Source organism: Patella vulgata, chromosome 7 (assembly GCF_932274485.2).
Source record: "Patella vulgata chromosome 7, xgPatVulg1.2, whole genome shotgun sequence".
NCBI classification, from domain to species: domain Eukaryota; kingdom Metazoa; phylum Mollusca; class Gastropoda; family Patellidae; genus Patella; species Patella vulgata.
Window position 1 is genome coordinate 63,978,211 of NC_065885.2, and position 26,860 is coordinate 64,005,070.

Genomic DNA, 26,860 nt, shown 5'->3' on the forward strand with positions numbered 1-26,860 from the left:
GTCAGGCCCTCCATCATGCATCACTGACAAGGGGAAACCACGCCAGAACATCTGGATGAACTTTCTAATCTGTAAATATATTAATGTATTGGTTTTTCAACTTCTATTTAAATATGGTTCTTTGTTTATTTTTCAGATTTTAAACCATTTTGACTATTTTTTCACCAGCGTGTTTACTATTGAAATTATTATTAAAGTAAGTAGATAAGAAAATGTAAATGAACCAAGGTTTAGGGGGGAGGGGGTCGGAAGAGAGAGAGGTAACGGAACTTCTGTATAGAATTCAGTTGGACTGAGAATAGTCTGTCTGTTCGTTAAAATGAAACTTTTTAGAAGAACACTCAAGTACTTTTTTGTTTATAATAAGCAAAATTTTTAATTTGTGTGGCCTAATAAATATTTGCTGACAATGAAAGAGTGTGCCAGTGGGGCAAAAATAAAGGAGATTTCTTATAAAAAAAAAAAATTGTAGGTATTTTGAGATCACATTGCTTTTGGAATTAATAGAAGAGTTGGCATAAACATTGGTGTTCTCTCCCTTGGCGTTACATACTTATCCACAGAAAAGAACACTGTGGTCGTTACGTTAAACTTTTGTGAAGCATTGGGACAATGGGAGGATGAGCCCTATCGATTTTCCCTGTTCTCCATCCATCTCTTAGAAATAGTGAGCGTATCTTGCATGGCAAACGCCTGTTTCTTATTTTCTAAACCAGCAATAATGACTGACATAGAAGATTAACAGGTTGATGTATTTTCTTGTTACAGATTATAACATATGGTTTGGTTCTACATAAAGAATCATTCTGTCGCAGTTCATTCAATATTCTGGATTTAATTGTTGTAGCAGTTTCCTTGATATCGTTCCCACTTGAGTAAGTATCTTTACCTTTACAGTCTTGGTGGGGGGGGAGGGGCAATTGCTGACAAGGACAATAATCATTAGCCATATTGTTTTCTTTTTTTTATTTGTTAGGTTCTTTTTGTTACTATAATAAATTAAAAATAACTAATAATTGCTTAACTAATTCTTATCAATTCATTCACGCCAGCAATTGCCCTAGATCCAATGAATTCGCAGGTAGACATACATAGCTGATAGTCGCTCCTTTTTCTGTAGATGAGGAACCTCCAAAGATTTCAAAAACGTTTGTAATATACAAAGTTCCAGAATTACTTAAACCCATTTCTCTAGGCTATCCATTGCGGGGGGTTGGATAGCCGAATGGTTAGCATGTGCGCGTTGTATCATAAGGCCCGTCATTGAGTCACCTGGTGTGGTTTTGAATCCCCGGTTGTACGTGACAAGGAGTAGGGTTGCCTGTCCAACCTCGTGTGGTTTTTCTCTGGGTCGTCCAGTTTCCTCCCACGGCTAAAGACCCCTACTTGCAAGCAAATTAAACCATATGTTAGTCCCGAAATGACCTAGTTTGTGTCGAGTGGACATTAAACCCCATTTCTCTCTCTCTCGCTAACCATTGCTGTGATTAGTAATGCTCATGGAGTTTAAACTGCAATGCAATTTCTTTTGGTAAACTCTATTTTTATTGTTCTACTATATATGTATGATTTGATATTAGAGGTGATGACAGGAGGTAAGATCTATGTCCATGTATGTCAGGACATTATGATTTGTCTATTGTCATGACATGTGTTTACATGTGTCTTAGTCCTGAGATGTCAACAGCCATGACATTATAATGTGTCTATTGTCATGACATGTGTTTACATATGTCTTAGTCCTGAGATGTTAACAGCCATGACATTATGATTTGTCTATTGTCATGACATGTGTTTACATGTGTCTTAGTCCTGAGAACTTAACAGTCATGACATTATAATGTGTCTATGGCCATGGCATGTGTCTTAAATTGTTATGACATATCTTGGAATTGTTATGTCCAAATCAGTGACCAGTGTGTTATGATAGGTACTATATATATGTCATGTGTCCCTTTAAGTCATGAGATTAAGATGTGTCATGGTAGTATTTGTATACTTGGGGCAGACTATCAATCTGAATAAAATACAGATCTATATTTCACTTCGCGTCCGGGGTCGCACAAGCGACTTTTGACCCTATGACGTCAGACCTTGATTAATCAATCAGCATTGGTGTTGCTAGTGGTTTACCCACAGTTCCGTGCATCGCACGCCAAGAACTCTCCATAACAGATCGTTTCATTGGCTAATCCCTCACTTCAATCAGAACGCCAGTAATTTAACAACTAATCCAGATCCTAGTGTAATGAAGAAAAGTAAAAACAAAATTTTGAACTATAAAAAACGAAACGAAATAGGATCTGTGTTTTAACCAGATTGGAAAGACTATCTGAATCAGTTGAATGTTATATCTATATATCTTAATATAATATATATATACATATTTATACTACACATGATGTTCACACACTAGATATTCTTAGTATTCACAATCACACAGAGGCGTTGGATGGCCGAATGGTTAGCATGTGCGCGCTGTATCATAAGGTCTGTCATTAAGTCAACTGGTGTGATTTCGAATAGAGTCAACTGGTTTCCTCCCACTGCTAAAGACCCCTACACGCAAGCGAATTATTGAAATAAAATTGAACCATGTGTTAGTCCCAAAATGACCTAGTTTGTGTTGTGGAGTTAAACCTCCCCCCCCCCTCTCTCTCTCTCTCTCTCTCTCATTGACAACCCTCAAATTGTCAAAAATTTTAAAAATTGCTTTTGAATATTCCGCTTTTGCCATGCGTTCATACTTTCCTATTGTGCCATATGGCCTAGAAGCTGACTCCCATTCTTTAAAGTAGTTAAAATTGTTACATTATTGATTGTTCCAGAATTTAATTCTGTCAATCCCAAATAGTGACAAGCGAGTGAAAAATTGGATTTCGGACAACAATGCATGCAGCGACTGAGGCAGAAAATATCCCAACCAACCAACCAGGACAGCTGAAACATATTTGTTGTGTTTAATTACATTGTACATCATGAATCTACTCGGTGTGAAACAACAGAACTGAGACCTGACTGACTTCTGCGTCACCTGATTAAGAGAGCTACTGCAATGTTTACTCTTTAAAAAATCCTTTAATCTTGGGGTTTTTTCGGTCGTTTTCTGAGCAAAATATGTTATACATGTGAGCACCCTTGCCATCCTTCCCGGGTCGTCTTATCAGCATTATAGGCCCCTTGGCAAAGCAGTACACTGGGATCCCTACCTAAACAACCACTCACACGATTAAAAATGTAAATCGTCGATAAAATTAAACATATATTTATTATATTGGTGCTTGAAACAAAATCAGTGGTTATAAAAATTAAAACCTTAAAAACATGAGAAGATTAATCAACACAAATATTTGAACAATATAACAACATAGATTATCATTGGGCCCCTATGCTCATTGGGCGCCCGGGCAATTGCCCAGCTTGCCCATGCTTTGAGATGGCCCTGGATTATTCATATATTATACTATATATATATTCAGTGACAATCAAATCAAAGTTTTATAGCTCAGAGAATATCTGATCAAAGAAATCACACGTTTTATGTACAATATATTAAAGATACATTATGTAAGATTTAGATATGAAGAGCTGGCCATTCTTGCTAATATGGTTCCAAAATAGATTATGTAAAGTGAATACACTGAAAATGCCATTCAATTTACTTTATTTTGAGCCAAGGTTTCACTGTTTGTAGTATTGACAAGATGTGCTCATTGATTGTTTATTATTAATCAAAATCACGATACTGGTGTATTCAAGTCTAGCCTCGCTTGCCCTTATTTGAATTAAATAATTAAATAGCCTAAGTGTTTTAATCTAGTTAAATTCTCGAATATCTCTGATGGCATCAAGAATTGATTATGGTCTTGTCATGTTTATAAATGTCCAATTGATAGTTTATATAACATTTAAGGCCTAAAGAAAGACCTGCAATAGGCAGATTTAGCTCTTATATAATGTATGTCTAAACACTGCATACAGTATACACACATGCACAATAAATTAAAACTATTTGTATACACAGCAACTGAAGACATGGTATTTGAACTCACTTCATGTCCTTGTTTCTTTTGTTCCAATCAAATTGGGAGGCGGGGGTGGTGGATGGCCGAATGAATAGTGCATGCGTGCATTTTATCACAAGGTCTGTCATTGAGTCCACTGGCGTAGTTTTGAATCCCTGATTGTACATGACAAGGAATAGGGTCGCCTGTCCAGCCTCTTGGGTTTTCTCTGTGTCCTCTGGTTTCCTCCCACTACTGATAAAAGACCACTATGCACAAGCCATTTAATCAATTATTAAAATAAAATTGAACCATATGTCAGTCTTGAAATGACCCAGTTTGTGTTGAGTGGACGTTAAACCCCATTTCTCTCTCTCCCTCTCACCTAAAAAAATGAAAATTGAAATCATTATTTTTATACACTGACTTACCATGCATTTCACTATGATAAAATATATTTGTGTACACAGCAACTGGACACATATTGAAATGTTATTTTAACAAATAATTTTCATTGTTGAACAAATAAGAACTGTATATCATATTTTACCACAATTTTGAATAAAAATATTGATTACTCCCCTGCTTTTACTGCCTAGTTCTGTCTTGTCTTGACATAAACAATTTATCTTTTCAAATTTTCCATGACAATTACACAATTAAAATGTTGAATTATGTGGTGAAGAGTTTCTGTTTATGCCACAGGGTAAAAAAAAAAGCACTTCATATTAAGCAAATCTTCAGTGTACTTTAAACTGATCGGAAATCAATGTTCTTGGGTCTTTTGTTCATATCCAGATGAAATTATGATTTTTATATTTTGTTAAAATATTTTCAGCCATGAAGCTATATCAGTTGTAAAAATTCTCCGTGTGTTGAGAGTACTGCGTCCTTTACGTGCCATAAACAGAGCTAAAGGTCTAAAGGTAGGATTTTTTAATAATACTGTTTTAAAGGAGCTAAACCTCCTCCCTGTATATAGAAAATAGCAACCGCTTTACAGGTTGTTATTCGAAATAGAAAAACCTTAGAGCCGAGCTCGCAGGTTATATTTCGAATAGAATAGAAGTCACGGTGGGCAAGACGCTCACTAGCCTGGCGTTCGATCTCTGCATTGGTCGAGAAAGTTCATCCAGATTTTCCGGTGTGGTTTACCCTTGTCAGTGATGCAGGACGGAAGGCACATCTGTCTAGTTGTTTGGATGGAACGAAAAACCGAGGATCCGTGTAAACATTGGCCTGCACATAAAAGATCCCTTGACAATTTGAATTCGATATAACAGTAGGCCATAGTGCCGTCGTCCGAGCAAAATTTCCCTCACAGCACACTCTATGGTGTTTGGCCGTCTTCGTGAGCCCAGTTGGAAGCAGAACAGCAGGACGTTAAACGTCATTTCATATCCTTTCATCTCTAGAGCATGTGATATTGAAGGTTAATATTATCTCAATTACAAAAGGTAGATACTGGCAATAGTCAGCTTTAAACATCTATAGTTGCTATGGAGATATAGTATTGTATCATCACTGTAACCCGGGTATCATTTAATCTTGTATATCTAGCACTAATTTCTTTCACATTTGTTTAATATCAAATCTTTGTTTAAAGATTCGTAAAAATCAGTTTAAAGCTAACAACTGATTAATTTTGATAATCAGTGTCCAATTTACAAGTATTTAATTTCCCGCCCACTTTAAGGACTTAGTCATTATACATCAATAATCAATTGTTTATTTTTTAACAGTGATCGAGAAATTAAACACTTGTAAATCAACAATTGTAAATGAGTCAGCTTTAAACTGGACACAAGTACAAATTAGTTGATTTGGGTGTTTTTAAATGATTTTTACGAATTTTTATACAAAGATTTGAAATTAAACGAATGTGAAAGAAATGATATTTTTATATATTTTAATCTGGTATACATTGGAGTGTTTATAATAGGTTTATATATTTTAACCTGGTATACAGTGGAGTGTTTATGATATGGTTATATATTTAAGTGGAGTGTTTATAATATGTTTATATATTTTAATCTGGTTTATAGTGGAGTGTTTATAATATGTTTATATATTTTAACCTGGTTTATAATATGTTTATATATTTTTATTATTACAGCATGTAGTACAGTGTGTTATTGTAGCTGTACAAACTATCTATAATATTATGCTGGTCACATTCCTTCTCAAATTTATGTTTGCTGTAATAGGAGTTCAACTATTTAAGGTAAATTTGTTGTTTTTTATTGACCGTATTTCATGTAGCTGACAAGAACTTTTGATTACCTAATTCTCAGCTGTTAATCCCTACTAAAAATGTCTGACAAGCAAAAATTTTGAAACCGCATTGATCCCTGATGTAACTTTTTATTGTCATCACCGCTGTTTGTCGTTTGTCCACACTTATATTCACATTAAGAGTTTGTTATTTCACCAATTTTCTTCAGATTTTCAGGAATAGTTAGTATTTGGGTCAAAATGTTGAATATAGATTTTCAGAGTTTGTTGATAAATATACATATTTACGATAGTCCTACTTACTTTTTACGGGGTTCAGTTCTTCGTAGATTTTCATTAAAATTTTCCGCTATAATTAGTGTTGTGATATATATAGAGCTACTGATCAAAGTTTTGAGGAATAGTTAGTAACAGTAGAAAGATGGTCTCTGTTTAATTGGCCAACCTCATGGCTTTACTTGGGGTCCTCTGATTTCCTCCCACTGCTAAAGACCCCTACGCGCAAGCAAATTATTGAAATAAAATGGAACCATATGTTAGTCCCGAAATGACATAGTTTGTGTCGATTGAATGTTAAGCTCCATTTATGATGTTAAGGTTTGTGTTGTGATTTATGATTCATTGTAAGGAATAAGTTTTTCCAAAACATGCTAAATATTTTTTGTTTTGTTTTTTTAGGGAAAATTTTACAAATGTACAGATACATCTAAATTGTCTGAAGCAGAATGTCGGTAAGTAATGTTTTTGGAACTTGGTTGAATTCCAATTTCATAACAGTGAATAAGTCATGAGATACAAACACAACCAGGGGTTGGATGGCCGAATAGTTAGCGCTTGCGCACTGTATCATAAGGTCTGCCATTGAGTCAGTTGGCGTGGTTTCAAATCCCCGGTTGTACGAGACAAGGAGTAGGGTCATCTGTCTAACCTAGTGGGTTTTCTCTGTGTTCTCCGGTTCCCTCCCACTGCTAAAGACCCCTACGCACAAGTGAAATATTGAAATAAAATTAAACCATATGTTAGTTCCGAAATGACCTAGTTTGTGTCGAGTGGACGTTAAACCCCATTTCTCTGTCTCACAAACACAACCAAACAAATTTTGACAACTTGTAACCCGTATTAAATATTTTAAGAATGAGATGAATACTGAATATTGCAGTTGTCAAGATAAACACAAGAGTTCTATGGATAAACAATTATTGTATTTTTAATCTGAGCTACGTTTCAAAAATGATTCTATTGTCGCTTTCAAGCACAATACAGTAATTGTTTATCCCTAGAACCCTTGTGTTTACCTTAAAGATACATTATGGGAGATTAGATAAAGGACTGGCAGTTCTCACTATAATAGTTAAAAACTAGATAGTGTAAAGGGAATTAGCTAAAAATTTCAGTCAAATTGGTCCACTCTGAACCGAGAATTTAGCGATTGAATTTTCGACCTAGCCTCGATCATCATTACTAAATTCGATATGATAAAAATCATTTAATCATGAATGAAAGTTGAGCAGCAAATCGGATCGTAATCCAGTAAATATCATAGGCTAGCAATGACATTGGGAGTTGATTATGTCTAATTAATAATTTAGATAACATTTCAGGCCTAAAGAAAGACTTGCAATAGGCAGATTTAGCTCTTGCATAATGTATGTTTAATGTGTTCAATTACTAAATGCCATTCAAACAGTAGTTTTTTTAGATGTTTTTATTTTGCATTTTCCAGGCATGCACTTTAGATCATAAGATCAGTCATTGAGTCAATTGCAGTGGTTTCAATCCCACACTTGTATATGACAAGGAGTAAAGTCGCCTGTCACTCTCCTGGGTTTTCTAGGTCCTCCTGCTCTCCTGGGTTTTCTAGGTCCTCCCGGGTTTTCTAGGTCCTCCTGGGTTTTCTAGGTCCTCCTGCTCTCCTGGGTTTTCTAGGTCCTCCCGGGTTTTCTAGGTCCTCCTGGGTTTTCTAAGTCCTCCTGCTCTCCTGGGTTTTCTAGGTCCTCCTGGGTTTTCTAGGTCCTCCTCCTCTCCTGGGTTTTCTAGGTCCTCCTGCTCTCCTGGGTTTTCTAGGTCCTCCTCCTCTCCTGGGTTTTCTAGGTCCTCCTCCTCTCCTGGGTTTTCTAGGTCCTCCTCCTCTCCTGGGTTTTCTAGGTCCTCCTGATTTCTCAAGTGCTAAAGATCACTACACGCAAACGAATTTTTGAAATAGAATTCTACCATGTTAGTCTTGCAATTATCCAGTTTGTGTTAAGTGGCCATTGAACCCCATCTCTCTCTCAAAGGGCCAATAGTAATTTAACATTTTATATTTTTCAGGGGCCAATATATAGATTTTAAGGAAGGAGATTTTGATCAACCCATTGTATTAGATAGACAATGGGAAGAGAGTGCCTTTAATTTTGATGATGTCAAACAAGCCATGCTCACTTTATTTACAGTAGCAACATTTGAAGGCTGGCCTTCGTAAGTCACTGTCTTTCTTGGCAACACAACATCTTTATTTCTATCAAAAGTTTCTTTTTTTTATTGTCGTTGCTCACATCTGTCTGTCCGTCCGAACACTCAACTAATTACATGGAATTTCAGCAACTTTCATAAACTACTTCCAGAGTATGGCTCTTGTTTCACTTGTAGAACTTTGTAAACGCTGTAATAACAAAAGGTTAAAGTTTTGTAACAATCCAGGATACCAATGCGATATGATTGGAATCGAACACCGCAGACCTGTTTAACCCGTTAAGCGTGACGTTTTTAAAACGTTAACTACCCCCTATTGTGTAATTAATTTGACAAAGTGACAAAGAACTATGTACTATGTTCTAAGAATAGGTTGGGGAAAATACCTCCAAGGCGTTATATTACGCCCTACACACAGTGAGTGGCAGTTGTCCAGGACGTTATATAACGACCTACGCACGGGTTAACCCTTTAGAACCTGTTATATGTAAATGTTGAGTAAGGTATAAAAAAAGACTGCATTCACTGTTGAATCATTAGGATTGTATTCCATTTGGACTTACCAATGCCCCATTATCCTACCAACAACTTGTGCAAGATGTTTGTCGCCTACGTCTGCATATTCCTTTCTGTTGGGGGCTTGACTTACCCATTGTCTGTTCTAGTTGATAATCTGTGATACAGACGATTATTTGACTCCCACAATTTCACGCCGAGACTTGTCGAAATGATGTTTCAAAGTCTGTATAGCACTGGACTTCTTCTGTGTGACATCCACAATCAATTGAACGAGAGACAAAAGGGTGTAGATATATATCAAGTGAATGGATCCAGGGTCCAGTTTTAAGCGTTCACTGTTCTGCACAGTCCCGTGTCTGGAATAATACATGCTTAATTCAAAATAAAAAAACCAAGTCTTGACTTGGCTGTGTTGACTTTACTGTATATTTACTGATTTTGTTTTACTTTTTATTTCAGATTATTATATAAATCTATAGATTCTAATGAGGAGGGGATGGGACCTATCCACAACTTTCGGCCTTTTGTGGCCATATTCTACTTTGTCTTTATTATCGTTATTGCTTTCTTTATGGTGAATATCTTTGTTGGTTTTGTTATCGTCACCTTCCAGAATGAAGGAGAACAGGAATATAAAAATTGTGAACTGGATAAAAATCAGGTAAGACACTGTTTGAATTAAAATTTACAGTGTGACAGTGTGGAAACAAGACAGAACAGGAGGCGTGAGAGAATCCGTATTAGTAGTCACTGGGGTTTAATGTCGATTTCCACAATAATGATTTTGCTGACAAGACGCAATCCCTCACCTCTTAGATAATTTCTGGAAAAATGAACACATAAATTCCTTATGAGAAGGGGGGGGGGTGGATGGTCTAGTGATTTAACACGTGAAATCTCAAGGACTGTCAAATGATTGGCGTGCACGTAAAAGATCCCTTGACAGTTGAAATTCGATATAAGAGTAGGTTGTAGTGCCGCTGTCTGGAAAAAATTTCCCTCATAGCACACTGTATGGCGTATGCCCGTCTTCATTATTCCAGTTGGAGCAGAACAGTAGGACGTTAAACCCCATTTCATTTCATTTCAGTTCTGTGAATGAAACTAACTCGACATGTCTTTCATGCTTGTTTGACAGAAAGTGACAGTTTCCACAAATTGACTCATGTCATTCTTCCAACAATTTAGATTAGCGACTTAGGGTCAATCCTTTATTTGTATATTGTTTCTCATTTTCATCAGGGGGGTTGGATGGCTGAATGGTTAGCGTGCGTGCGCTGTATCATAAAGTCTGTCATTGAGTCGACTGGCGTGGTTTTGAATCCCCGGTTGTACGTGACAAGGAGTAGGGTCGCCTGTCCAACCTCGTGGGTTTTCTCCGGGTCCTCCGGTTTCCTCCCACTGCTAAAGACCCCTATACGCAAGCGAATTATTGAAATAAAATTAAAACCATATGTTAGTCCCGAAATGACCTAGTTTGTGTCAAGTGGACGTTAAACCCCATTTCTCTCTCTCTCTCATTTTTATCAAGGCTTTATTTTATATTTCAGAGAAAGTGTATTGAGTTTGCTTTGAAAGCCAAACCTATGCGTCGTTACATACCTAAAGCTAGATTACAGTATAAAATTTGGTGGTTTGTGACGTCACAGGCTTTTGAGTATGGTATTTTTCTATTAATTATGATAAATACAGTAACCTTAGCCATGAAGGTAAGTCGACAAACATTTAACCTGTCTGGGCAGACAAATGTTCGTTTCTGCCATATTTTATGAAATTCACTTTTTTTTGCTACTTCCGAATCAGAATTTTCTTGAACATCTTTTTTATCGCATTTCTTAGCAAACTGGACAAATGGAAACAAGTTGGAAAACTGCCATGAAATTCTTCCAAGGAGAACTTGTTTGACAAATTTGTATAATACTTGCAAGATAATGAGTGGGCGACGACCGATGTCTGGATAATGCACTTGTAGATAAGAATAAATCTGGGGGTCGAACATTTGACCCAGTTATGCTTTGATTTTTGTGGATTGACTTTTCTATAAATTAACTAAAGTTATATTTTCTAGAATATTTGGTTGTAATTACAGTATTATGGTCAAAGTGGCACATACTCCAAGGCTCTTGACTACCTCAATATGATCTTTACTGGTGTCTTCACAGTCGAGTTCCTGCTCAAACTTGCAGCCTTTAGGTTTAAGGTAAGTCTAGTGTTACTTCTCTCAGAGCACCACAAGATAACCATAGCGACACAATATTCAAGTCTAGTGTTACACAACCATCTATTGACTACCATTTCATTTCCTGAAAATGGGGAGTGAAAAAATGATGATGTTCAAGTTTTTGAAATTCTCAGGACCCGTCTTCATTAGCCCAGTCGAAGTAGGACATTACTTGCCATCTCATTTCATTTGAAGTTCTCGGGGGATCACGTGGCTAAGTGGGTAAGACGCTGGATCGCAAGCCTGGAGGTCGGGTGTTCGATCCCTGCATTGGCTGAGAAAGTTCATCCCGATTTTCTGGCGTGATTTTCCCTTGTCAGTGATGCAGGATGGAGGGCCTGACAAGGACAGCTGTCTAGTCGTTCGGATGGGATGAAAAACTGAGGTCCCGTGTACACATTGGCGTGCACGTAAAAGATCCCTCGGCAGTTGGAATTCGATATAAGAGTAGGCCGTAGCGCCGCTGCCCGGGCAAAATTTCCCTTATAGCACACTGTATGGCGTATGCCCGTCTTCATTAGCCCAGGTTAGGAGCATAACAGTAGGACGTTAAACCCCATTTCATTTCATTTTGAAGTTCTCGTGTTATTGAGAGGAAAGGGCCATCGAGGGTGATTAAAAAAATTTTTTCTCCCTTTATATGATCCTAAGGGCTTCATATTTTGTAGGGGAAGTTGGGGGGTGGGGGGGTTACTGCGTGCACTTAGATCATTATATCTGCCTTTAAGTCATTTGATTCCCGGCTTGTACGTGACAAGGAGCAAGGTCTCCTGTCAAATCTTGTTTATTTTCTCTGTGTCCTCTGATTTCCTGCAACGGATAAAAAACCCTACACGCTAGTGATTATTGATTCAAAATTTATGGATATGTTGATTGGAGGATAAAGCCCATCTCTTTCTCTCATGTGCTTCATAATCCGAGTAATTAGCACATTTAATGGTAATTTTGATAATCCGGTAAAAAACAAAAACAAGCATTCTGAATATTCATAAATGGTCCAGTAAGTAGCCTTTTGTGAAAATTAGCCACTTGGTGAATGGAGATGTTGTCGGCATTGTAAGTCTTCCAGGTAGATATTAAAATGATAATTCGATCAAACATTTAATGGTTTCACTGACCAGTTGTTAGTTAAATTAAATGTTCATTGAATATAATCCACTGATAGAATACCGAACACAACCGGTATATATTTTTAGATTTAGTTTTAAATAGCGTGCACCGTTACAATTATTCATTTTATACACATGCTGACAGAGGTTTAATTTTGAATAGAATCGCGTTTTTCGCTTGTTGCTCCTCTAGAGGTCACAATTTTTATCCAGTTTAAAAAAAAGTTTAAATTTATCACCGTTGCACCATAATGACAGTTGAGTTCGAATTTCACATTTGAGTTCAAGGTCACATTTTTTTATCTGTTTTCAATGAAACTTAAAATATATGTTTATATCCCAAAGATCTGGGTTTCTTTTGATACTTGCCCGTATCGAATCGTAACTTCCTGGATTATGGCCCGCTTGTTCTCTATCCATCTTTTGCAAAATGTGGGCGTATCTTGCCTGGCAACTGCTGGTTCAGATATTTCCTTGAAGATTGGAATAACGACTTAATTATCATATGGTTTGACACTATCTGATTGGCTGAAAACATTCAAAATTCAGACAGTCATGTTGGGTAATATTAGTCAAGTTTAATCAAGCGTTTTGGGAAGTTGAATGCTCTTATGGCAGACTCTGTAGGAGTTGTTCTTTTTCTGTCAGGCAACAATCAAGACAAGTGCTTGTTGACTGTTATGTCCATGGATACTGAAATATAAAAATGTTCATGAAAGTTTTGACTTATTATGCATTAGATCCGTGGTTCCCTGGTTGTATGTGACAAGGAGTAGGGTCACCTGTCCAACCTCATGGGTTTTCTGTGGGTCCTCCGATTTCATCCCACTGCTAAAGACCAGTACGCACAAGCAAATTATTGAAATAAAATTGAACCATATGTTAGTCTCGAAGTGACCTGGTTTGTGTCGAGTGGGCTTTAAACCCCATTTCTCTCTCTCGGTTCTTAACCTTTTCAAAGGAGCCGAAACCCACTGACCACTCACGGAACCCATCAAGTTTGAATTACTTTTTATTAACCTTACATACAGGAAAGGAAATATAACCTTGCATCAAAATTCAGTACAATATTAATTTGAATGTACTGCCTTTTTGACAGACTATTAGAAATTTATATCCATTTCGTCCTGGCAACACAATTGTATTGAATTAATGCGCGTGGCCCGATTTTGCAATATATTTATTAAAATGAAAACAACAAAATTTTCATTTGTTTCAGAATGGCTCACAGGGTTCGATCAAAATTATTTATTAGATAATATTAATTAACTATTGTATTTCTTTCTTTCAGAATTATTTTGGTGATGCGTGGAATGTATTTGATTTTATTATTGTACTGGGCAGTTTTATAGATATTATCTATACAGAATACAACGTAAGTATAAATTTCTCTCTCCCGAAAACATTATATAACCTTTTTTATCTTGCTTTATCTCCATGCTTCTGCTCCGTGCTTTGTGATTGGAGATTCAGTTTTTATTATTAAACTAATTATCATTGACTATATCAATATATACTAACTACTAAACTGTTTTATATTTAAAACAATATGGGTCTTAATCTCGAAAATTAAAATAATCTTGAAATTAAATCACAAGAATGGTTTTGTTTTGGATTTTGAAAAATTGGTTCATGGTAAAGATCGAGAAATGATTTAGTTTGGGTTTTGAAAAATTTGTAGTTGAAATTAAACTTGTGATTTTTTACTGTACACATACTATAATAGATTAAGATCGATTTGGACAGGCCCTTAGTTCACAAAGCATTCTCAGGCTTAAGTTAAGAATTTATTCAAAATTGTTCTTATTGTAACTAAAATATAACCCTTTATAAAACATTTGTTGTTTTAATGTATCAAATACATGAATAAGAAACTGGGTGCAAAGTTTTGTGTTTCTCGATCAACGATATTTCTCATCCACAGTAAGTGAAAGTTGAGTAAATTCTTTAGTCTGAGGGGATCCACGGTGGTTAGTTGGTTAAGACGCTGGCTCGCTAGCCTGGAGGTCGGGTGTTCGATCCCTGCATTGGCCGAGAAAGTTCATCTGGATTTTCCGACGTGGTTTCCCCTTGTCAGTGGTGCAGAACGGAGGGCCTGACAAGGACAGCTGTCTAGTCCTTCGGATGAGACGAAAAACCCAGGTCCCGTGTATACATTGGAATTCACGTAAAAGATCCCTTGGCAGTTGGAATTCGATATAAGAGTAGGCGATTGTGCCGCTGCCCGGGCAAAATTTCCCTCATAGCACACTGTATGGCGTATGCCCGTCTTCATTAGCCCAGTATAGGAGCAGAACAGTAGGACGTTAAACCCCATTTCATTTCATTTCATTTCTTTAGTCTGAGAATGCTTTGTGAACTCGGAAACAAAAGTACAGATTTCTAAGATATATATTATTTATTTAAATCAAAAAGTTCTTGGAAATTTCAAGACTAAGGCCTCTTATTGTTGATTTGTCAGCATTATTTCATTATAAAAATCAAATTATGCTAATATGTGTGCGTTGTTATTACATTGATGTCATTTTGCCATAGTGAAAGATAATACAATATCTATCGGTTTAAAAATCACTAACATTTTATCTACCCAAATAATCTCTCTCTCTCTCTCTCTCTGTTTGTTTTTCTATCTTAACACATACATACCAATCAAATTAGCTGTACCCAAAAAAAAAATTCCCAAATTGTTTACAAATTTATAATCATTGTGCATTTGAAACAGTGTTATTAATTAATCTCCCCTTATTAAACTTGACTTGAATAATCGTTATTATTGCCCCCCCCCCTCCCTTAAGTAAAATGGACTTCATACAAATAGCTATGGTATACTTATTGCTTATATTGTATATAAGATTAGAATGAATTATGAATGTTATATTATGATTGATTTGTAATATACAGGAATTCTCTGATGATCCTCATAAGGTAACTAGTATAGAAATTGTCTATATTATATATTATACTGTATACATGTTTCATTGTCCAATATCCTTCCGAAGATACAAGTAAATTATCTGTGGTTTCTAATAGGAAATACAACCATTTCCTTCCACAACTTTGGCCAGCTTTCTAGAAGAATTAGCCAGGGGGGGTGGGTAACAAAGTTTTTGAACTACTTGTCATTGAATCAATATGGCGTGAAAGTTTGTAAAGCTGTGTGAAATTAATAAACATAATGCCATTCATATATGAAGATTTTATGGTACAACTTGATAACAACAAATCAGTCAATCACAGGGAGGCCAGGATATCATAGTTCTGCTGTTTGAAGCAGAATTTGGGTATTACTCATCTTGTTGGCAGCGGCAACAGTCTTTTCAATAAAACCCAAAGTCTCTGCCAATCCTTGTATGATCAACATGAAACCTTGTTTACCTGTTCTTTGGACAATTGCGCCTCTATCGATGGACTTTTATCTTTGATAACGTCAGAGTTCCAAGATGGTACGATTCCTGGTCCATATAGAGCCATCAGACTTGTTTACAGATCTGATAGAATTTGAAAATTTTATCTTAAACCTTAAAAAATATTACAAACTGTTTATTTGTTCATATTCGGCAATTTGTTATTAATTTCACTGAAGCTGTTTGTGAATATATCGTAAAGTTGAAGGCTGTGAACACAGTAAATACCAAATACGCTATAAAGACGTAATTTTTGTGAAGTTCTCATGGAGAAAGTGAAGCTCATTGTTTGTAGTTAGTTGATATTTGGTTTCTGATTTTACTTTATATTTAGATGTATAACAATTATTGCTATGTGATTAAGTTCTGTACAGCCAAACGTTATGTATGTTTTTTCTATCTAGATTTCAAATTTTAATAGATAGTTGTGTCCAAAGAAGCTTGACTTTAAGGAATTTGATGGAAGACCCTTATATACTATTAATTTCGCCGATTAAAATTATTAGGCCCGGGACATGTCACTGGGAGAGGAGGGCGGGGGGCTGAATTAAAAGAAATCGTAGGGTTGAGTGCGGTGAGGAATGTAGGTGTGTCTTCCCTCAGAAAAATAGATTCTGGGTGAGTAACATCTCTCAGTCATCCCATGGAACCAATTGTCCCCAACCTCCCGATCCATTACTGTAAGTTATATACAAAATGGTTACACAAAAGAAATCTTGATGCTCCAAAATGATTTGTTTGTCGGGTCTATGTATGCCATTGATTGACTAATACAGTGGAAAGAAATAGTTTCTTTTTTAATCTTGCACTTATAGCACTGTTTGTGTAGTACCGGAGTTGGAGGGGGGGGGGGGGAGGGGGGTGTTGGTTGAATGGTTATGTTAGATCATAAACTCTTGTTATTGAATAAAGTGGCATGATTTCGATGCTCCGCTTGTACGTGACAATGAGTCAGATTGCCTGTCAAACCTCCTTGGTTTACTCAGATTTCCTCCCACTGCTAAAGACCCCTACGCTCAAGCGAATTAATGAAATAAAATTGAACCTTATGTTAGTCCCAAAATGACCAAGTTTGTGTCAAGTGGATGTTAAACCCTATTCCCCTTTCTTTCTTTCTCTCTATGAAATACAACTTTAGTCATAATGGGTTTCTGTTTAATAATGTTTGAAGGTTGTTTTTTTTTAATCCCCGGTTGTACGTGACAAGGAGTAGAGTCGCCTGTCCAACCTCGTGGGTTTTCTCCGGGTCCTCCGGTTTCCCCCCACTGCTAAGGACCCCTATGCGCAAGCGAATTATTGAAATAAAATTAAACCATATGTTAGTCCCGAAATGACCTAGTTTGTGTCGAGTGGACGTTAAACCCCATTTCTCTCTCTCTCTCTTTGAAGGTTGTTTTGTTTTTCTAAGCTAGTCAGTATACATTTTATTTCTAGAAAGCTTATTGTGGTGTATTTTTCTCAAAAATACATTTTTTATTCAATGTGAACATAAGAATATCCTGTAGTTCCGAAAGACTCCATTAAAATTATGCTTTGAAGATTGGTATTGGAAGATTTAAAGTCACTCGACTGAATTGAACTGAATATAATTAAAAACACTAGTTCTGTTTTTCAATCACCACATCATTAAGCATGAACGTGTACAAGGCACCTATTTTAGTTTGCATGTAAAACAAACATATAATTGTTATTAATATTAATACATATCATATAGAAATCATTTTAATCATATCAAGAACTAAGATTGTAAATATTTTGTCTATTTCATATCTGTCTTTGTATTTATTTTTTCCTGTAATGAATTAATAAGTATTTGATAATGGATGATGGTTGCCTTTAATTTAGCTAGAGAATTTTAACATACCTACATGTAGTATACTCCACTAATTATAATTAATTAAACACATCATTATTTATACAGAATAACACTCTTATTACTCTCAACTTTGCACGTAAATTAACATGAATGATATATGAATTGCATCGATTTAGTTTATTTTCATATATAATTTTTTTTTCCTTCAATGCTGTTCCTTTTCAAAAGCGTGCCGAGGTTTGTTACCATTTCATAACATATTTTGGTCTGCATGAAACCTAAATTGTTACTCCTCCGCATGAACTACATGTGCATGATCATATGAGTTTTTTGTCATTTTTACGTACCATGTATGTTTAGTTATAACATGTCTTGTTTGCATTAAGTTCTCTTATTTCATGTCAATTCAGTTGCTAATGAATTTAATAAAAACAATATCATGTAGTAGATTTCATTTATAGATAGATTCTGAATATTAAAAAGAGTTGAAGAAAAATAAAATAGTATTAGTACCCTAGTTACTGATATTTATTGTGTTGCTAGGAGACAGCTAAACAATAGAATTTTGTCCATGTAGATTTAGAAATACCAGAATAGAGAAATCTGTAGATAAATTTAGAGTTCGTAGATTAAGAAAAAATTATATAGGTCATACCAAAGGTACGTCCATGATATTAAGACCAGTTTGTAGTTAGAATTAGTGATGAAAAATTTGTGAAATAAAACTAGAAAGTTAGAAACCGTAATCCTTGCTTCAATAATCCCCGCTTAACGGCTTTCTATTCTCGCTTATTGTTCCGCACTAGACTAGAATAGATAAACATACGAAAGATAATAGTTTAGAAACCCTTTCTAATATTGATATTATTGCAGTATGATGACAAAATTTATTACATTTTTACAGATAAAATGTCACGTTTAGATTCTAATTTCAAAGCAATTATGGAATGATCTATTTCAGTGTACAAATGATAAATAAATTGTTTCAATTACATCTAGTAATTTGACCTGGAAATACCCTTGTCACAATTCTATGGAATATGTACAATTACTGGTTATATAAATTATTACCAAGCCATTTTTCGACTAGGCTCCTCTAGTCTTTATCAAACAATTATAAATTGTCGGAAATTGAATAAAATAAATATGAAGTTTAGATAAATAACAGATGTTATGAATAAAGATTATGTTTAACTATTTGTATACTTAACAATAGGATTTACAGGTGATAAAACTGTTGCATGGAGATATACATGTATAGTGTGTGTATAACATATGTCTAGATGACAATGTTCAAATGTCAGTGTTCATGTACGGTATTATTATTATTATAATGGATTTTATGTTTGAGACAACAGTGGTGATAAACAAAAGAGTGTATACTTTATTTATAATAAATTTATTACTTAGATCTGATTGTCGTTAAACATCAATTTATATATTTAGATTAGTTTTTAAAATCTAGAATTATGTATATATTAAAGTAGATAAAGTACAAGTTCTTCTATTAAGTTCTATTTTTACGGTAGATAGATCGATAAAAAAATAAAAATACATCCAGTTAAAAAAAATCAACCACTTATATTTCTTCATTCTGATATTACTGTAGATAAAAACATTAAAAGAAAAAAAAAAATATGTCCAGTTAAAAAAATCAACAACTGGACATATTTTAAAATTTTTTTATGTATATTGTAGGATATTATTAATACATTACTAGGGAATTAGGCGTTGATTTGATTTAATTGTTATTGAACAATGAACTGTACTTGTAAGAAGTGTCAACTATTGTGTGTTTGTATTGGATAAAGATGTATATATTATAGTCTATAGTTTTAATCAAAAGGCATGATTTGTATAGTCTGTCAGTTCCAAATGCTAAACCGTCCAATGTTGTTGTTATAATGATCGGCCATGTTTTATTGTGGCCTTGCCGCCATCTTTGTTTGTTATATTTGTAAATCTGAGTTAATCCATTATTGTACCACATAGTGGATGACACGTATTGTTGAAATCTTTACTAAGGATACAACCGACGATTATCATAAACAGTGTTTATTTCCAGGACCATCTATCTTTAGTTATTGTTTCTGGTCATGCTGATTTACCACTGACTTATTCTCACAGGCTTGTAAAAATTATATTAGGAGGGCCGTGTCCAGGAATATGAGCAGCTGGGGGTCAAAGGTGGAGACAACGTTAAAGTTGACGTTAGGTTGGAGGACACTACCTGCGAATTTGATAAAACCAGAAGCTTGGAGAGAATATTTCTGATCATTTAGGTGCAAACATGTATAGGATTGCAGTGGAGTGAGAGTTATTTCTATGAATATAGGAGAGAAAAAAATACCTCCCCACCCAACCTTTAGACACACGACTAATTAGTTATTGTCCTGGGCTGTAAATAATATTAGATTTACCATATATTATATCATTCACGAATTAACTAATACTTGACATTTTGAACTTAAAAACATTAAACATGCATTATGCAAGAGCTAAAACTGCCTGTTGCAGGTCTTGCTTTAGGCCTGAAATGTTATATAAATTATTAATTAGACATTAATTAACTTACAAAGACCATAATCAACTCTTAATGCCATCGGATGGCTTCGATATTATAACCGTATAAATTGGATAATCTCGACTTTGTTTATAATCATAACAACGGTAGTAATGACAATCAAGGCTAGACTATAATTTGGCTCAAAGGAAATTAATTTGACTCAAATTTTCAGCACATTCTCTGTTCATTATTTATTTTTAAACTATTATAGCGAGAAGATTGTCAGCTCTTTATCTAAATCTTACCTAATGCCTCTTTAACAAAAACATAGAAAAAAAAGACAAATCTGTTGTGATACTCCTTCTAAACATTGGTTTTATAGACCTTTAACCCTCTGTCCTCCACAAATGACGCCGGAAAATCTTGATGATATTTCTCGGCCAACGAACTCCAATCTAGCGAGCCAGCGTCTTACTCACTTAGCCACCGTGGCTCCCATCTAGCAAAGTAAAATTGATCATATGATCTTCTGAATCTGAAAGTGAAAGCAGATCATCCATCGTCACTTATCGTAACATTATAGTAGTAGGATAAGTGAGAATGTGCTCTGGTAATAGCAATCCTTTTAAATTATTAAAAGTCCTCTTTTCTAGTGTAGTTACTTGGAAAAGCAGAGAAATTTCTATTAAATCTGCATGTACTCTTAGCTTTGTCATCTGATTTAGGATTTGACCCCTAAAAAAAAACAAATTCATATTATTACTTGTTTTTTATAGTTCAAAATTTCGTTTTACTTGTCTTCACTACACTAGGATCTGAAAGAGTTGTTATATAACTGGCATTCTGGTTGAAGTGAGGGATTAGCCAATGAAACGGTCTGTTACGCCGAGTTGTTAACGTGCGATGCACAGAACTGTGGGTAAACCACTAGATTAATCAATGTCTGACGTCATAGGACCCCTGACGCGACCTTACAGTACAACCAGTGAGATCTTCATGTAGTGTAGGCCATCGAAAGTATAAAAAAATGAAATGAAATATAGATCTGTATTTTAATTCAAACATCATTCCATCAATTGAACCAAGGAACAGAATAACTATGTCCGATGAGACTCATTTATGAAGAGTTTTTTTCCCGTCTGGTCAAAATTTCCCTCATAACACACTGCATTTCGTGTGCCTGTCTTCATTAGCCTGGATGATGTAGAATAATAGGTGTTGGATCCCTGCATTGGCCGAGAAAGTTCATCCCGATTTTTCAGCGTGGTTTCCTCTTGTCAGTGGTGCAGGACGGAGGGCCTGACAAGGACAGCTGTCTAGTCGTTCGGATGGGACGGAAAACCTAGGTCCCGTGTAAACATTGGAATGCACTTAAAAGATCCCTTGGCAGTTGGAATTCGATATAAGAGTAGGCGATAGTGCCGCTGCCCGGGCAAAATTTCCCTCATAGCACACTTTTAGGCGTATGCCCATCTTCATTAGCCCAGTATAGGAGCAGAACAGTAGGAAGTTAAACCCCATTTCATTTCATTTAAGATTAGATCAAACAGTTGATTTTACACACAGAAATCAGTTGACAATTGGTGATGTAATCGATCTAAATTCTGTCAACAATTTTAATGATTGATGAAATGAAATGAAATGGGGTTTACCGTCCTACTGTTCTGCTCCGACTGGGCTAATGAAGATGGGCATACACCATACAGTGTGCTATGAGGGAAATTTTACCTGGGCAGTGGCACTATAGCCTACTCTTATATCAAATTCCAACTGCTAAGGGATCTTTTTACGTGCATGCCAATGTATACATGGGTCCTTGTTTTTTTGTCCTATCCAAACAACTAGACAGCTATCCTTGTCAGCCCCTTCATCCTGCGCCACTGACAAGGGCAAATGACCCCGGAAAATCTTGATGAACTTTCTGGGCCAATGCAGGGATCGAACATGCGACCTCCAGGCTAGCGAGCCAGCGTCTTACTGACTTCATGATTGATGAAGAAGTTGTTCATCATCAACAATGTTGTTGTTTGATACACATGTCTAGAATTTTTAAAGCTGATCTCTTGATTTTTCGCTCCAAATCCAGAATTTGAAGTGCATTGCGTATGCTATTTACAGTTTTATAACAAGGCTGCAAGATATATGTACTTGTAAATCAGAAGAAATGTAACGTAATTTTGAACGTGTTTGTTGAAGTGTTGCTAGATGTGTTTTAGTATGTGATGAGATGATTATTGAGTGTTGCCAGCCAACCACATGTATACAGATTGTCCAGTGATATATTTAATCTAGATTGTGTTTATCTAGAATTGTATAGAGTTGTTCCCCCTTCCCGTTAATTACCTATTGTGTCGTTTTGTTGAACATGTGATTAGTATCAGGACTGTTTTTTTGTATGTATGGAATTTGAAAACATTTTGTTTAAATCATCTTTTTTTTTCAGTGAAAAATTAATTCTGTTAATGCTGATAAAAATGCTCTGAATTTGTTATCAGGGTTTAAAACTTATCCCGATACTAATTGAGGCTGTCAAATGAGTTGTTGTCTGTGGAGTGTCATCCTTGATATCTGATGTGTACCAGGTCGCGGGTTTAACATCAGTCAAGAAAAACTCCCAACACAAAGCGGTGGATTACCAAAGATTTCATATTTCTGTTAACATCTTTGATACTAACATCAATATGTTTCATTCCAGTCCAATTGTTAAAAAACGAGAAATTAAAAAAAATCAACTTGTCAAAGTTCAATAAATTGAACGCATTGTTAGAAATATTTTTCATCCTGAAATGAATTCAAATACAACTTTTAAAAATAATTTTCACTGCACACAACCCTTGCTTTATGTGGGCTGTACCCTTTTATGCAGCTTTTTTTCATTAATAATATGTGTCTATCGTGATGTTTTGGCCTTTAAAGAAATTTTATTACAGATTATTTTAATTTGCTGCTTTTTTTTTTTTTGAAAGATTTGATTTGTTTTTGCTTTGACTATTAATACTGAGTGTATTTATTCCAATCTCTTAAACAATGATAAAACATTTATTTATTTAACAATGCTAATAATATTAAAATATTGGCATCAATTCATGTTTCTGTTTCTCTTTGACTTTGATTTTAGACCTAATGACTTTGATTTTAGAGCTGTTGACTTTGATTTTCGACCTAATGACTTAGATTTTAGACCTAATGACATTGATTTTAGAACTAATAACTCTAATGACTTTGATTTTAGACCTAATGACTATTGACTTTGATTTTAGACCTAATGACTTTGATTTTAGACCTAATGACTAGACCTAATTACTTTGATTTTAGACCTAATTACTTTGATTTTAGACCTAATTACTTTGATTTTCGACCTAATCACTTTAAGTTTAAACCTAATCACTTTGATATTAGACCTATTGACATTGATTTTAGAAATAACGACTTTGATTTTAGACCTAACGACTTTGATTTTAGACCTAACGACTTTGATTTTAGACCTAACGACTTTGATTTTAGACCTAATGACTTTGATTTTAGCTAGTTTTATAAAGAAATTTGAGCTTCCTATGTGATCATATGGTTGATATTGAAATATTGGCACCAACTTGCGTTTCTGTTCCGTTCCTCTCAGATTTCTTATCTTATATGTTTAAACGACTTTGGGTTTAGATAATTTGTTGATGCAGTCAGATGCTTGATAGCACGTAAGATTCTGTATCAGACTTATTCTTAAAAGAATAACCAACATAGGAATTTGTGAAACTAACAGAGACTAAAATCGCACTCTGAAATTATTATTCCGGGCTCTCAAATTTGAATCTCTTGAGTTTGTAAACTACCTGCAGTATTCTGATCAAGATACCATTGTAATTAAAAAATGTATTGACTTCTGGAAGCCATACTCTTGATATGAGTTATTTTAAAAATGCAGTCTTTTCATTGGATAAAAGCTAAAATTTGAACAAAGATTTTAAACCTCAATCAATGAAAACAGGGCATCCTTGACACATTTTATTTTTCAAGAATAAGTCACCAGGACTATAAAGTGAACAAAGAGGATTGAAAGTTTTTACATTGTTTTGTGTTGAGTAATTAGCATGGAATGCCAATCAACATTGCCTTGATAACTGTTACTGTACATTTATACCAATTAAAGTTACACCAATAAAAATGTCTTGATATCTGGCTTGTATTGATTCATTTGCTTTCTTCTTTTCCAGCCTGGTCAGACGATTATCAGTATCAACTTTTTCCGACTGTTCCGAGTGATGAGGTTGGTGAAGTTATTGAGTCGAGGAGAAGGTATAAGGACGTTACTGTGGACCTTCATCAAATCATTCCAGGTGAGAACACCGTTTATTAGGCCATCATAATTCGTTAACCGTAGCATCCATATACTGCAAAGCAAGAATACTTTTCGAAAAATATGAGTTGTGAAGCTGTAGACTGGAGATTAACTGATAAAAACTAAGCGGTGATATATATATAGGTGGAAGGATTCTATGTAGCAACTGTCAAGGATCTGTAGATGCTAGCAGAATAGAGACTATGTGTAGATTTTGGTGAGATTTAGTGATGACCCAAGAAGAACAGAGACTACGTGTGGGTTCAGGCAAGATTTTATGATAAAGTTATCATTAATTCTCACCAAAATCTACACTAGCCTCTGTTCTTCTTGGGTTAGGAGATCCTTTACTTGCTTATTCTTACATATGAGTTGTGGTAGTTTGAAATATTGCATGTGGCACATATTTCATGCTAAATACCTTACAATGTGAGTTGTGAAGGTTGACAATATTTCGTGGTAAATATAGAAATGTGAGTTGTCATGGTTTGAAATATTTAAGTGTCATCAGGTGATCAAATCCTCCTGTGAGACATTTCCTAATAATGTCCCAGATGGACTTAATAATGTATACGACTTTAGAGATTAATTAACTTTTTATTATTATTTTAGGCTCTTCCATATGTAGCATTATTAATTGTAATGCTTTTCTTCATCTATGCAGTAATTGGAATGCAGGTAATTCATTTATAAACCAAACACATCTAATATTATGAACAAAATTCAATACTGAGATGGATTATCTCCATACTGAAAGTACTGCCGATGGGTGGAAGAATCCCTTTACAGTGCAAGCAATATTGGATCTTAGTGATACAGTTCGGAAAATGAATGAAATGGGGTTTAACGTCCTACTGTTCTGCTCCGAACTGGGCTAAAGAAGACAGGCATACACCATACAGTGTGTCATGAGGGAAATTTTGCCCGAACAGTGACTAATGCAGGTATCGAACACCCGCCCTCCAGGCTAGCGAGCCAGCATATTACCCACTTAGCCAGCGTGACCACCTGATAAGGTTTGGGACCAAATAAAAAATTAAAAATGTATTAGAAGCAGGGTAGTTTTATCCAAGACGTGTTTCAGGTGATTGCCCATTATCAACATTCCCTTTAAAATACAATAAATTTTACTGTTAAAATGTCTTGTACTGGTTCGGTCATCAATGACTAAAAATGTGAAACAAATTCTCTATGGAGAGAATCTGTATAAGAGATATGGTTCACGTGTGACACCCATATTATGCAGTGTGCTATGAGGGAAACTGAGAGTCTACCCATAATTTGATTACAGCTGTCTTTGGGAGGTGGGGGGGGGGCTAATATGCTTCTCCTTGTTGATTTCCGGAGAATGGGTGGCCGTCAAGTGGTTTAACACGTATGCATGAAATCATAAAGTCTGTTATTGAGTCAAGTGTCGTGTCCAACAACCTCGTGGTTTTCTCTGTGTCGTCTGATTTCCTCCCACTGCTAAAGACCCCTACGCACAAGCGAATTATTGAAAATAAAAATGAACCACATGTTAGTCCCAAAATGACCTAGTTTGTGTTAAGTGGGAAGGAAATGAAATGGGTTTTAACGTCCTACTGTTCTGCTCCGAACTGGGCTAATGAAGACAGTGTTAAGTGGACTCTCTCTCTCCCCCTCTCTCTCTCTCTCTCTCTCTGGTTGACATAAAAAACGAGGGCCATTAATTAATAAATTTCAGCATGTCTTTACTCTATCCTATATATCATCTGCAGTGGACGACGAATGGTGATAAATTTTCAATGCATCATAACTTTGTAAATACTGAAGGGAATTGAATTATCAGTCTACTCATGTTTATAGTCATAACTCAATTTGTTATTTCAGATATTTGGTAAAATTCGTCTGGATGATTCTACACAGATTCATCGGAACAATAATTTCCAGACATTTCTGCATGCTTTATTAGTCCTTTTCAGGTAAACTTTTATTACATTTTGTTTTTTTATTCTACTGAAGCTTTATTTGTATACGCCCACATTCAAATGTGGTCGCATATTGTCGTCGCCCCCCCGTCTGGCGGTCGGCATCCACAATTGCTTGTGGAGGCTTTAGAGGCTAAAGTTAAGATCCATTTGACTTCAAATTTATACACATAGTGTTTGAGGTCATTACTGCCAGAGTTATGGCCCTTGATCACTTTGAAAAAATCTTGTGGACTCTCATACAGTTTTTCGATCAAAATTAGATTTCAATAATAATTATTATTTCATCAGCGTAGAATTATTAACACATATA

At 35.4% G+C, this 26,860-nt stretch overlaps 1 protein-coding gene across 1 annotated transcript in view; it reads left to right on the forward strand.

Moving 5' to 3' along the window:
* Nucleotides 1-24,715, forward strand: part of LOC126827241 (muscle calcium channel subunit alpha-1) — a 69,379-nt gene extending 44,664 nt beyond the window's left edge. Inside the window, exons 19-29 of the mRNA XM_056102174.1 lie at nucleotides 137-196; nucleotides 769-875; nucleotides 4,843-4,930; nucleotides 6,121-6,228; nucleotides 6,918-6,970; nucleotides 8,550-8,696; nucleotides 9,669-9,870; nucleotides 10,760-10,918; nucleotides 11,299-11,409; nucleotides 13,831-13,914; nucleotides 24,474-24,715. Of these exons, the coding sequence (XP_055958149.1) occupies nucleotides 137-196; nucleotides 769-875; nucleotides 4,843-4,930; nucleotides 6,121-6,228; nucleotides 6,918-6,970; nucleotides 8,550-8,696; nucleotides 9,669-9,870; nucleotides 10,760-10,918; nucleotides 11,299-11,409; nucleotides 13,831-13,914; nucleotides 24,474-24,626 (1,272 nt within the window). The 3' untranslated portion in view covers nucleotides 24,627-24,715. The remainder of the gene's footprint in view (nucleotides 1-136; nucleotides 197-768; nucleotides 876-4,842; nucleotides 4,931-6,120; nucleotides 6,229-6,917; nucleotides 6,971-8,549; nucleotides 8,697-9,668; nucleotides 9,871-10,759; nucleotides 10,919-11,298; nucleotides 11,410-13,830; nucleotides 13,915-24,473) is intronic.
* The last annotated feature ends 2,145 nt before the right edge of the window (nucleotides 24,716-26,860 follow it).